A 14,883-nucleotide genomic window follows, 5' to 3' on the forward strand; every position below is an offset into this window, starting at 1 on the left:
CTCATCTGATCTGTGTCATTTGGTATTTTAATCCATGAGACTTGAGGCATTTCCCCAAATAATTAGCGGAAACATCCTTAAAATAGCATCATAAAGCTAAGATTCGTTACTTCACATATAGAGCAAGTCATCAAAGCTGCCAGAATTAAAAGGTGTATAGTAAGAAGGAAAAAGTTTTGCAGAATTAATACCCAGATAATTTGTTTCTGCTCTTCCCAACACAAAACATGCAATATGCATCCTGTCTACTTCACTGTCTGTAAGTATAGATAACTACATGTTTTAAAGTGGCTGCCTTTCCTGGCACTATTAATCTTCATCATGTTCCATGTCTTTGACTAAATTCAAACAGAACTCTCACAGGAACAACATAAAACATAAAGCCTCTCTTTTCTTTGATGTAGTTCTTCCTGTGATTTCTCTTTTTAAGCTTAGGCTCACTCACAAACTTCAGTTGCGTCTTCTTTGTTAAAATGATTCACTTATCCAGCCAGAGACAGTACACATGTTAATGATGGATGAGGAACCTTGCCTTAAATTATGGTTTTTTTAAGACCAGTATACAAAATCAGTGTATAAGTAATGTACAAAAAAAGCTTATCTGAGAAAAAGCACAAAATAGGAATACTGTTAGCAGCTGAAACAAAGATGGCAACATTCTCAAATGAGAATGTCTCTCATAACCCCCAAATATGGGGATTTTCATTACAGGTTATCACCATTGGGAACTAGAACAATGGAATAGCACATAAAGAAAGTTCAAGGTTGAGTATTCCAATACATTACTCATAGCTAGAGAGAAAAAGGATATCTAAATTTCAGCCTCAAGGCCAGTGCGTTGAATACTGTCAACAAGTAATAAACAACAGGGTATTAGTTTCATAGTGAAAGGATCTGTAACTAAACACCACACATACTTATTTTGATCCTAACTAGGACCTCTGAATGACTGAAACTACCTAATGAAAGCTGAAACTGCAGAGACTAGCAGGAAAAAACAGACTGCTGTCAATATAGTGTATTACCCCACAGTTGCTCAGTTCATCTTTGAGGTGACATATAGAACTTTTTAAGATTAGGCCCAATGTAAACGATTTTCAAAAAGGAGTATTTTCTATGAAAAAACCTTTGTGGGATTTTTTCTTGTTTGATTGCTTGGGTTTTTTTAGTTTTAAATAACTGCTAGGACTTGTGTGTTTTATCCCAGCAATGATGCATAGAAAGCTTATCGTAGTATTTCCTTAAACAGTACAATAACATAAGACAGCCACTACAACTTACTTTTATATAGTCCTCCAAGACTGGGCTGATTAGCAACCAAACCAAAAATCACTAGTAGTTTATTGCTGAATGGAAGCTCATCTGTCCCCAGAAGTGAAAACTGTAGTGTAATCTGAATACATTCAAGTCATGCTTAGTCAGTAGTAAGTTAGTTATTGAAATAAAAAATATGAGTATTGCAGCAATATCTGAATACTACTATGTGTTATAATAGGGTTATTTTAAGTCGTCTCCAATGGCAAGTCAAATCTGCTTTGATTCTCAGACAAGCAAATGATAGAACAGATCAGATCAGCAGAGAAAAAGTTACAGAAAATTTTCATTTAAGCACCCAAACAAAAGGATTAATTTGCATTATCAAAATAAGTAAATAAAGTCCTGCAACCTCCTGTTCATCTGTCCTCTTACAGCAGACCTGCACAATATTAATATGTGAATTCATAAATAAAGAAAAAAGAGTTTCTGAAGTACAGACTTGCCTAATTAGGACCTCATTTGTGTTTTTGAGTTCCAACACCATGATGGACACAGATCCTTCCGATGGAATGGTTAAAGGAGGAACAGTTATGTTTTCTGGATAATGGTCCTTGGATTCTTCATACTGTTGTTCAGCTGTAGCTTTCATACCACCATGCCTCTGGACTCTCTCAGTGACATTCAGATTTGCGTCAATGAATCTTTGGGGTTTTGCATAGAGGATGGCCTTTTTGGGGACTTCAGATACATAGTCCACTATACATATATCTGAGAGCAGCTCTAGATTATTTAGAATGTCTTCTGGAAATTTTACTTGGTAGGTGTCCTGGTACAATTTGGGAAGTGCATTAGCCCAAAGACCGCTAGAATACTTCAGTAAAATGTTGACAATTTTCTGCTTGAAGTCACTACTAAGTGATGCAGGCGTGCTTTCCATACTTGGTTTTAACAAAGGGTCTGCTTTTGAAGAAGTAACATTCTGAGATGCCTTGTGCTGCTCTGTATCACTTTTTGCTATCGGTGTTATTTTCTCAGCAGGATAAAGAAGCCCATCCACCTGATCACCTCTGTGTACTTTCTCCACCTTGGAAACAAAAAGTATAGTCAATAATCAGTTGCATCTCTAAGTGTAATCCATTTTGCCAGTTACATTTTATAACACAGACTTTGAAGTGGGTATCCATGGGGAAAGTAAGCTTGAGGTAGTTACTACAGAGTAGTATTTCTTGCAATGCTTTCACCTCCGTTTTGAAGGATACCAAACGCATATGACCACATCAGTACAGGGCAAATATCTGATCTATATAATACAACTCAGACTTGCTTCCAAAGATGTCTCATCTCTCTTTCCTCCTAGAAGGACAAGAAGATGACGACACACTCCACAAAGTTAGGTCTTTTGCATGTTAGCACCTCCCTGTCATGGTCATCCATACAGGTAAGCAGATCATAAATGAAAGTTTCTGTCTCAGCTTACTCAGGGAAAGGGGGTTTGATGGTATACTTCCAAAACAAGAGGATACCTGTCAGGCAGTGTTGAAAGCCTATCTGCTGACATGCTCAAGGAATTTATTTTCTTTAAAATGGTTCTGAAATTAACGAATAAATTTCATAATAAATTTTGTTATAAATTCGATTAGGCCACTTTAAACTATACCCACGTCCTCCTTTCAGGCCCCTATGTTTTGCCAGTCTATGTTTCTACCCTTCGCAAAGTTCAATTATAGGCATCTCACATGATCAGAAGTCATCCTTAACTTCTTTACATCCTTAAAAGCACCACTTGAGAACTGTAGAAATAAACTTACAATAAATTCAAATTCCTACAGCTATGCAGTTTCAACCTAGATCAACCTACTTGTAGCTTAGCAGGAATATCTATGTAGAATTGAGATAACAAAAGCTCTCAGTGTTTCCACATTGGTTTCAAAGCAAGAACAAGTCTTACAATAAAGTTATTAAGGTTTATGTACCTCCACCTTGATGTTCCTCAGAAGAAACAATTCTCATCAGTTTCCTGGATGTACATCACACCAAAGGCCTTCTCCAAGGCAGACCACTGAACAAAACACTGACTAGCTGAAATACTTGCTACTGCTCAAGGGTAGCATTTACCTTATGATATTGATGTCCATACCCATTAGAACTTTATAAAGGTTGCTAAAGCCATTCTATGCTGTTCTGTCTTAGCAGCATACAATGGAAGTGTAACAAAGAAGACTATTACCTTACATAACAAGAATAATACATATAACTCATTATCAAGATAACACAAACGAGACAAATATATTTAGTTACAATACATTGAAAAAAATGGGAGGGGGGAAGGTCACTATTGTGTCAAGAACCGTGTACTTTTTCCTATGTGCATCTCTTCACACTCATCCCAAATTGCCACATGATGATCTGAGTTTAGAGTTGGCAAAACCACCTAAGTGTTACCACACAAGTGCACATCCATACCCTTGTTGTTCATTACATCGTCTACTGGTGCAAAAGAAGACTATCAAATGGTTCTTGGCAACAGGTCTTGGTCAACTGCCACGAACATTAGCCATGTGTGCTATCTAAAATTGACACAAAGGGAACAGTTTTCATAGATAAAAAAATTTTAACCACATTAGAGAATTCTCATATATTCATGGTGGCATGTCTGAATCTTTCTTTATCAACGAAAAACAAAGTAGTAATATTTTTTGCAAGAATAAGACATTAGAAAGCAAACAAACATATCTAACAACCCTCAACTCCCTGAATTCATGTGAAAGAGTTCACAAGCTTTAAGACTGAGTTTTTCCAGGTAGGCTCACTAAACCAAGGAGACATTCCTCTTAACTGGGGAGAGGGGAGAGATAGTGCATTATAGACATCCACCTACTGAGGATACATATCTACTATAGGACAAAATATAAATAAATCATATAAAGGATTTCAATGTACATTCACCAAGTTCTCAAGCACCTCTGCTGATCAGTTCGATATAAGAGGTGACAAAACATGTCTGGCCATTCAACTTAGAAGGACCAAAAAGTCTTCAATGATTCATGACAGGAAGAACCTACATTTGTACCCTGTGTTGTAAGAAATATTACTGTGCCTCCTGAACCACAGACAGAGGAGCTTGGTAAAAACAAACAAACAAAAACTTATCAAGGCCTTACATGTGCTTTGATACACAGTCAAGAGACCAAAGCATACCACTTGGCCCAGAGAAAAAATCAAGGCACAACTCCTCGGCAGGTAATGACATGCTAGATACAGAGGAACTGATAAGGATGTCCCAGGTGTCCATACACAAGACTGAGGAACTTGTTTAAATGATCAGCCAAGGAAACGTATAGCTTCAGAAAATACTGGCATTATAAGGACAAAAATCTGTTTGAGAAGGCTGTGCTGGAATGTATCACAGTTCATCCTGAAACAAGCAGAGGCCTACCTTTATGTATCTTTTCTCTTACATAGCTCCTTTTAACTAGTGCTGCAACAGAGATGAATAAATTTTAGCTGACAGGAGTATTAAACCTTACACACTAAAGACTATCAGCAGAATAAAGAGAGAAGATTCTTACAGACTTTAAGCCTCTTAATTCCAATAATAGCTCTGAGGGTTTTTAGGCACTGAAGCTCTGTTTAGAAGAGACTGTAGACGCTGACTGAGCAAACCATTAAGAGACAGCAAAATGCTATTTCAGTACATGGTTTCAGTACATTTTGCTTAAGTACAAATAAATTCAGATGTACATCATTAAGCTACTGTTTCTTCCATACAAGTTAATGTTCAAGATGCAACAGACTCCTCCAAACAGTGCTATGGCCAAGACACCTTCACAGATGCACAACACTACAGAAACTTTTAATTAGAAGCAAACAGTTTCACTTGTGAGCAGCACTTCAAAGCAGATGCCCTTTTTTTAGTACAAATATCTCAACTTGGATTCCAGTTGGGTTTCCAGATTTGCCTGCAAGGTACTTCCTATTAGTGTGGCTGGCATGTCTGCTTTGCAAGCACAACACGCCTACTGTCACCTCTTCATTAGAGAGGACAAAGCAAAGTCCACAGCTGTCAGAATGTATTACCAAGGCAATACAGACTTATGTTGTTCTACACAGAAGGAAAACACATTTGTTCTGGGCCTGAGTAACAGAATGAGCTCTTAAAAATGTGGAGCCCAAAAAGGTAAAGCTTCAAGTGAAAAAATACTTCCAAGATAAATACTGATGCTGCAACTGATTAAATCCAGTGGGAAGCAAAAAGAGAGCAAGTTTTCTCTTTTTGGCATACATATACGGAGAGGACAAAGGCAGACATGATCCTGTGTGTGTTGTTAAGACAAAGTTTTGTATACGTGTGCTTGACAACTTACAAGTAAACCACTACACTAATACATATAATCAAAAGAGAGGATCCACTCTGTGATGCCAGAATGAGCAAGATAACAGCAAGTCCTGTCTAACTGTGTGTACAGTGATGATGAAAGAGCAGATACACTGGAAAATTCCTACAGCATCAGTATCTTCCAGGAAGGAGGTAGAGAAGACAACTCCTTGAAATTAGAGTTTCTAGTCAGAAAAGGTGTCCTTCATTTTTGCTGTTACATTCACAACTAACACATGCAGCTATTTTCTGCCATTCTTCAGCAAGGTAGGGAAAGGAAACACACAGTGGAAGTTGGTATTGAATGTCAATGGCAGAGTCACCATACGTGGCAAACAGCAGAAGTTTGGCTTCAGGATTCTTGGTACCAAATGGGTCTTCAACAACTGCTCTAGAACACACTGATCAGAACTATCACTCTGATTCAGTAAGAATAATTCACCAGATGTGTAATGCATTAACTCTTTCAGATCTGATTTAAATACGCAACACAGAAGCTAGCTACCTTGGCATACATACATAGACTGCATACAGGCACATTTTTTGCTGAGGTACCTTAGACAAATGCTTCAGTGTGAAGGCAGCTCTCATCTTTCTGACTTTCCTCAATAGTACCTGAAGTTCAACTCCCAGCAAGCTGGAGCTAAAACCAGCAAGAAAGGCATTCCTGGCCTTGATCAGCAGAATCTTGCTCTATAAATTTGGCTGACTGTCTTTTCTCTGTCAGAGGTGACCACTAGAACTCCCAGTCCCACTGTTTTTGCCAATCTTATCCTTCACACTTCAGCTTTTACAGCTTCTAGTCCAATACACAATCAGCTGTTTTGCATGGGAAGCTAAAACACCCAGCTTCTTACCCCAAATGCCAAAACGACACGCTAAAAGGCTTGCCTTCAGCCAAACCTCCTGCCATCTGGGAAGCTGGAACAGGACAGGAACAGGACTGGAATATGTTGCCCAGAAAGGCTGTAGAGTGTTTGTTTTTAAAACATAACTGGATACAGCTCTGGGCAAGCTGCTCATGGTGACCCTGACTGATAAAGAATATGCTCAGGTATTACATATTTTTCAGCCATATGCTTATTAAAAAGCATTAAGACAACCGACTGAGGAATAGTGGATTACTGGAGATGAAAGTGGCCTCTGATAACACCAGATAATGTCTAAGCTGACTGACAGCCAGAGGCAGTAGGATGTTTTATAAAAGAGAACCTATTTGTTCTAGAACTGCTGAAAAGCTAGTATATTTCTTCCAGCATAACTAATTTCCTAATTCAGAGTGGGAGTGTCATTTTTCTACCATCTCCTTGAGAAACCAGAAGGACCAAGACAGACATTACTACAAGAAAACTCTAGAAGAATGCATCCATTCTTTCTGCCACTTAAAAGATATCTGCCTCTTATTTTCTCCAACTACAGAAGGAACTTGGGAAGACAAACGGAGAAAAAGATAATAGCAGACAGCTTCACCTGACAAACAACACAGGACTGATGTATTTTGTCGTCTTCCCATATTGATGTACAAGCATTTAAAAGGCTACTATTAGAAGGAAGCTAGTACCAAGACTGGTCAGAAAGGATCACCTGTGGAATAATTACACAAGGCAGCTTGAATCAGCACATTAGAAGAGCTGTACTTGGTCAGAACATAGATGTTCCTAGCCTAACATCCTCTTTGACAACAGCAGGTGCCTAGGAAAAAGCCTGGTGGGTAAGACAAACGTAGTGATACCTCTTCCTCCCGTGCTGGACACTCCATACTTCAGGCACTATCAGTTAGTGACAGTTTCTTGGTAAAGAAGAAGATCCTGATGACTGAAGCCAGGGATCATCCATTCGTCAGTATTTCTTTTCAATTCAAGATGATGATAATTCTCCATTTACGTTCCCCAGGTCTCTATTATTTTATAAACCGTATCTTTCCCCACTTAAATAATTTAACTTAACTGTGGCCCATACAGAATCCATTACTCATCTTTACCCATCACCTTCTGAATCACCATTTCACTCTGCTTGATCTCTCGGTTTTTGTTTGTGTACTTTCTGAATAGAGATGGGAGGAGCACACCCAATTTTGACATGTTTCTCCAGTAGCGCAGTGTTTGTCCTCTTCTCCTCTATTAATAAGAATAGATTGGACTGTCTTTTCAGGGAAGTCTGCTGCCTATCTGGGCCCAAATTAGACATGTCACCAGATGACTTGAGTAGCTTAGTACAGCTTTCGCACTGTTATCCACCCATGCTCTTTCATGTGGATACTCCTGACGTTGCAAGAAAAAGTCTGGAGTTGATCAAAAGAGATTTCAGGGCCCTGGGAAGAATGCTAAAAAATTCAGGAGCACAGGTAGTGTTTTCCTCGATCCTCCTAGTAATGGCGAGACTTTGGAAGAAACAGACAAGCCAAAGATACAGATAGCTGGCCCTAGGTCTAGTGTTTCCATCAGAACTTCAGGGTTTATAACCTTGTGCTCTGAGGTACAAGGTATGATGGAGCCTGACAGGATCCATCTGTCCCAGTAGGGGAAATGTATCTTTGGCTATAAGTTGGCTGGACTGACAGTGGGCTTTAAACTAGAATCACTGAGGGAAGGGGATGCCAACAGGAGAGCTGAAAGTAAGCCAAGGGTTGTCACGGCATTGCCCAAGGGTGGCCATGCTAGCAGGAGTATTTATACTGCTCTTGGGAGCATGGAGGGCTCAGGAGTACATCTCAAATGCTCATACACCAACACACACAATATGACAAACAAGTGGGGTGAACTGGATGTGCTGGTCAGTTCACAGAGCTATGATGCCAATGGTATTAATGAGACTTGGTGCAATGAGTCCCATGAGTGCTGGGATGAAAGGCTACAGGCTGTTCAGGAGGGACAGGCAGAGCAGGCAAGGTGGAGGAGTTGCACAGTATGTAAGGAGAGGTTTGGCTGAACAGCCCTTACAGTTAGCGATGATGTAGTTAAGAGCCTTTAGGACGTCCCGCATGACATCCTTGTCTCTAAATTGGAAAGACAACAGTTTGATAGATGGACCACTTGGTGGATAAAGAACTGGCTGGATGGCCGCACACAGAGTTGTGGTCAAGGGCTTGATGTCCAGCTGGAGACCAGCAATGAGTGGTGTCCCTCAGGGATAGGTGTTGGGACAGGTCTTGTTCAACACCTTTACTGGTGACATGGACAGTGGGATTGAGTGTGCCCTCAGCAAGTTTGCCGATGAGACCAAGTTGTGTGGTTCGGTTGATACGCTGGAGGGAAGGAATGCCATTCAGAGGGACCTTGACACGCTTGTGAGGTGGGCTGATGCCAACCTCATGAAGCTCAACCAAGCCAAGTGCAAGGTCCTACACCTGGGTCAGAGCAATCCCAGGCACAGCTACAGGTTGGGCAGAGAAGAGATTCAGAGCAGCCCTGCAGAGAAGGACCTGCGGGTGTTGATCGATGAGAAACTTACCATGAGCCAGCAGTGCATGCTCACAGACCTGAAAGCCAACCGTATCCTGGGCTGCATCAAAAGGAGAGTAACCAGCAGGTCGAAGGTGGTGATCCTGCCCCTCTACTCTGCTCTCGTGAGACCTCACTTGGAGTATTTTGTGCAGTTCTGGTGTCCTCAACATAAAAAGGACATGGAACTGTTGGAACAAGTCCAGAGGAGGGCCACGAGGATGATCAGGGGACTGGAGCACCTCCCGTATGAAGACAGGCTGAGAAAGTTGGGGCTGTTCAGCCTGGAGAAGAGAAGGCTGCGTGGAGACCTCATAGCAGCCTTCCAGTATCTGAAGGGGGCCTATAAGGATGCTGGGGAGGGACTCTTCATTAGGGACTGTAGTGACAGGACAAGGGGTAACGGGTTCAAACTTAAACAGGGGAAGTTCAGGTTAGATATAAGGAGGAAGTTCTTTATTGTAAGGGTGGTGAGACACTGGAATGGGTTGCCCAGGGAAGTTGTGAATACTCCTCCATCCTTGGCGGTGTTCAAGGCCAGGCTGGACACATGGTTTAGTGTGGAGGTGTCCCTGACCATGGCAGTGGTGTTAGTATATTTAGTACAATCCTGATCAGCAGCTGCCCAAATATCCCCCCTGTGGAATAGCACCCTGACTTTTGCCTGTCTGAAGGCATTTCTAAATCATTTTAGTCTTGCTCCATTTCCGATCTTTTAACCCATCCATTCAAGCACCTTCCCTGATGTCCCAGGACTAGGACTGCCTAATTCTCTAAAAGCTTGTCAAAAAGAAGTCTGGAAATTCAAGTAAATGTTTTGAGAAAAGAAGTAGGAATTTAGTGTTCTTCTGAATTGCCATATCTGAATCACCATCTCCTGAATCACTCACAGAGTTCAAGTTATCAAAAAGAGAAAACCTGAGCACGTACAAGGAAAAAGTCTTAAACATACATACAATTCAGTAAGGGAGTTTATAATTAGACTGCAAAGGGAACCACCATATACGTTGCCAGTAATGAAAGTAAATTTATCATGGCTTTTGGGTTATTTGTGACTTCCAAAACAAAAACAAACCCCTTAACATCCTCACCCAAAAACCTTGTTTGTTTACAAGTCTGCATTCCTCTCAACTCTCATATCTCTGCTGTAATATTCTCTTTCCCTCCAGCTGAGTAGATAGAAGTTTCAATTGCTGGTGATTGTAACCTAAACTCAGAGATTATAATTTCTCAGATGTAAAATAATCAAATTTTAGGGATGCAAGTCATTCAAGACATGACTGTCCAAAGGAAAATCCTCAAATGATGGGCTTGGTGATGCTGAAGGCATATTGCAAGGTTTACTGACTGCTGGCTTGCCACTAAGCTACTACTGATGAGCATGCATTCAATGCTGTCTCGTTGAGAAGGTACTGAGAGAAACACCAGGCATTTTTCCTGTTTTGAGGCTGGCAGCCACTCCCATGTAAGTACCCAGCAAGACAGAACTAATTCAAATATTAATCATGGAAGCATCTTTACTGATACTGAAAGTATCAGTAGTCTGCCCTCTGGCATTTCAAAGGATCTACAGAGCTGTGCACCTGCAGACAATATGTTTGAACCTGGAATAAACACTGATTGTATTTAAGAGACATATGATAGCCTTCATATGAGAAGGCCTGGGTCCCTGTTCAAACTTCTCAATGCCAGACCCATGACTATAGTTTACATAAGTCAGAAAACGATGGTGGCCCTTACAGGCTCATTAACAGCTCTCTATAATAAGATTGGCTGTGCCAAGACAACTTGATCATTCTGATTACTGTTGTGCTGTGCCTGCTCTATTACAATGTTTACACAGGTTTAAGGCCTGCTTATTTGCACTAAAATGACTATTTGCTTGCTAGAAAGAAGAGGTAGACCCAACAGATAATAATCAAATGGACAATGAACACAGACCAAAGATTCTGGATTAACAGCAACATTTTGTCTGCAACATGAGCTACAAAAAAGACTAAAATTTGCTGCATGAATTAAGTAACTGAGAACATAATAGCTTACTTTGGGGATAACACAGGGACTGCTCATCAACCATCAAAACAAATTACTGCTGTCTGCACACATTACTGATATTTGTAGTAAGATGTCACATGTCACTGGTACATTTTATGTATGCATTGAATACCATACACATGCACAATACCATACACACATGCAAATGGCGTTATTGCTGAAGAGCAATTATTCAATCACAGTGAATTTTTTTTGCGTTTAAAGTTATTACATAATATTACAAGTATTTTTATGTACACAAAAAGTCACTTCAAGAAGATAGATACTCTCATTACTTCAGTATCCTTCAGTTGCCACAGTTTGACAGATGCTGATGAAGTTACGTGTTCATTGATACGACTGTCCTGTTAAAATAAGGCTAAACAAAGCCTTGATGCAAAGTTGCATTATGCCTTAAATGCAGAAAAAGATGTAAAAGCACAGCTCCTAATACGAAGGACAAAACCACTTCTGATGATCAAGGGGTAACAGACATCAGGGTGGGGGTGGCCAGGAGGTTCTGGAGCTGTAATCTCTCTCCCCAGCATTATCATATTTCATCTATTATTATACTATAAGCCTAACTTGCACAGCAAATTCCATAACCTTCACCTCAGATGTGATAAAAACCTGTGGAAAAGTCTATATGCAGACAGACATAAGATTTTTCATGCAGGATTTACTGGTAGCTTATAGATTTAAGAGGAGATAAACCCACTAACAATGAAAAGCACAAAACACAATGGCATGGGAAGGAGAAACTACCAATACTTACTGTGCACACATGAGGCCAGTTCTCAAGCTGACGGAGCACTGCTGTGCTGAGCTCCTCCCAGTACGTTTCCCGGTAGATCTGTGGCATCTTTGACACCCAGACACCACTGCTGCACTTGCTCAGAATCTCCTTAATGCGACCTTGAACTTCATTGACAGAAGCAGCAGAAGGGCCAGAGGCAACAGTATGTGTCTCCACATTGGATGTATTCAAGCTATCTGATAAACAAAAATACAGCCTTGAAGTAAACACAGGCTCATCAGCAGGGAGAAATACAGATGATTACCTACCTACTTAAAAATAAAACATGGGAGCTCCCAGCATCACACCAAAACATATCTCTCCTGCCCAGCATGCCTGTTTCAGTCACTTTCTATTGGAAAGAGCCATGGAAACCTGAGACATTTAGTAACTGACCTGAAGCTGAATTTTCAATTCCTGTAGTTACTTTCTTCTAATGGGATCCTGGAAGAGGTTACAGAACTCTCATTTATGCTGCTGCTGAGAGATTGCACTGAGGCATCTTCCCAAGAGGGAATTAAGATAATATCATTACAAGTACAAACACCACAGCAAAGACACAGGCAAACATCCAAGGATGTTGTTCTAAATGCAGACAGATACAAAACAGACCAAAGACTTGGCTTTCATTCCAAGATATATGTCCTGAAGAAAAGTTTGAACTCAGGATCCAGACCTCCTGTGCTACTGCATCCAAGGAAACCTGCCAGTGGAGCAAGGAAAGAGACAGCAACTATTCAGCTGCTTTGGACAGCTGTATAACATTGTGTGTAGGAGCAGGGCAGTCATTATCCCAGCTGGAAGTTCGTATCACTGCTCCCTCATCAGTACTCCTCTCCTCCCTTTTGAGGCATATAATTGCTACCAGACTTGAAGCTTCACAGATCAGTCTGACAGGTATCAAAGAAAGCAACTGCACAACTTCTAGGAACCAGGCACACAGAAGAGTATCTTCTGGACAGGTAGGTCCAAAAGTGTGTTGCTTACACCTAAAAGCCAGGATTTCACTCTTCTATACCAGATCCCTACCCTGGCAGTGAAGTTAAGCATATTCCTCCTGTTTCCAATCTACTCACACTAGTTTTATGATTAGCTTTGATACTCAATACACAAGGATTTTCCTAGAAGACAGAGGCAGACAAGTGAACACACACATTTCCCCAGCACCATGAAATCCAGAGTGAGAAAGTTCACTCACAGAACTTGGTTTCTCACTCAAGCGTAAGTACCAAGATGGATTTTTTTCTTAAGATGGCACCCAATCTAATGTGAATAGGTGACAAAAAATTTCTTAATGGGCAAACATACCATTTGAATCTACAGAAGAGCTTCTGGACAGGTGGACTTGCAACTCCTTTTGAAACCGTGGTGGGACAGTTAGTCTTTTCTCAGGCCTACAATTGGAAATAAAGTTGCTTTAAATCATTTTCCTGGCTCTGAATGGCATTCCATTTGCTTCCAAGACCTGTACATGAAATAAAATTTATTTCACAAGCTTCTAGCAGGCTGCCTGCGCAAGATCAGTACTCACAATGTCCTGGCTTAGAAGACAAGATGACTAGAAGTAACAAGACAGATCAACAGGTGGTTTCTAATTTTTTATTATCCCAATTATTGCAAGAAACAAAACACACAGTAAAGAGACATTAGCAAAAGGAAAGCACCTAGGTCTAATAGGACAGTTGAAGTCTTACAGTTGATACATTCAGCCTCACTTCTGGTTGTTAGTCTGGATGGCAACTCAGTCTTGCTGTTGAACATGACAATGCTCACCTTCTTGGGCATCATGACAGAGTCTTCTGAAAGTACCCGGCTTCAGAAGTCAGAGGAACACCTAAAACTACACAGGAACCCAAGGTCTTTTTGTGGATGCTGTTGCTACACTGTTCAACAGATTCCCCTCTTAAATGGTCACCCATAGAAAGGACACAAATCTCACGTTCACAGGTGTTCTTTTGAGCTCCCTCAGAGAGGAGTAGCTTATGCAAGGAGCACATGCAGCACAGTTAGCTCCTGACAATGAAGAAGTCACAGCAGTGTGTAGCTCACTACAACAGTTTTGGAAACAGTAAGCTATGGAATAATTACGTACATGGCAAGTGAAACAACAAGCTGTGGAATAATTACATACACTGCAAGCGTAAGGGAACAAGAGTCGGAGAGAAGAGTTCAAAGACCAGGACAAAGCACCTCCCAAAGACACACTCAAGGAAGAACTGCAGTGGAGAAGTCAGGGTGGCAAATGCTCAAGAACAGCTCTCCACAGAAGCATGGCAGGTTGCTGTGAACTTGTCTCCCTTGCTTTTTTACTGTCGCTGTAAGAAGAAACTACTGCTTCTCCATCAGCTATGGGGCACCACATGTACCAAAAATCATACTTCTTATCTGTGTTGTGTCCCACTGCCTTAGCAGCGATGACAGCCACTACCCAGGACAGCATCTTCTAAAGCAGGAAAAGCATGCACAGAAATACTGAGCAGAAGATAAACACAAGCACATTTATGAAACACAAATGGGATGAGACCCAAAAAGTACAAAACTCATCCACACAAACCCCAAATACTCATTCACACCTTGCACTTGTTGGGTATCTGAAAAGACTCTTCCACCTGCCTCACAGGAAAACCCTCTACCTCCTGGGCACAACTCAGATCCCCACACAAAGCAGCATAACAATCTCCTCTTTGAAAGTATGACTGCCATGCAGACCCCATAAGAAACCCAGGATCTCACCTCCCTATACATCTATTTACCAGTATGGACAGCTCTAAGCTGGACAGGTACCCAACAAGAAAGTCCCCTTAAGGGAAGCAGACTCAAAAGAGACTACCACCAGTTTTGTTTGCTAAGCAGCAAACAAAACAATCCCATAAGCTAGCTAATGGAGACTGTCCTGCTACTGCTGCTTCCCAGTAGGAATCCATAGCGGTGTTCTAGTCCTCAGTGTCCACACACCATTTATACCACCTTACCACTCGTGA

At 40.9% G+C, this 14,883-nt stretch overlaps 1 protein-coding gene across 5 annotated transcripts in view; it reads right to left on the reverse strand.

Moving 5' to 3' along the window:
* TDRD7 (tudor domain containing 7) overlaps positions 1-14,883 on the reverse strand; it is a 40,022-nt gene that overhangs the window by 12,528 nt on the left and 12,611 nt on the right. For 4 of the 5 annotated variants that reach the window (XM_080638696.1, XM_080638697.1, XM_080638694.1 and 1 more), the window contains 2 exons: positions 13,211-13,296; positions 11,882-12,099 (listed from right to left, as the gene is read on the reverse strand). In XM_080638696.1, the coding sequence (XP_080494822.1) occupies positions 11,882-12,099; positions 13,211-13,296 (304 nt within the window). Of the gene's footprint in view, positions 1-1,760; positions 2,342-11,881; positions 12,100-13,210; positions 13,297-14,883 lie in introns of all 5 variants that reach the window. The other variant, XM_080638698.1, reaches the window with a different exon arrangement.

The sequence above is a fragment of the Psittacula echo genome (assembly GCF_963264785.1).
Source record: "Psittacula echo genome assembly, chromosome: Z".
Lineage (NCBI taxonomy): Eukaryota > Metazoa > Chordata > Aves > Psittaciformes > Psittacidae > Psittacula > Psittacula echo.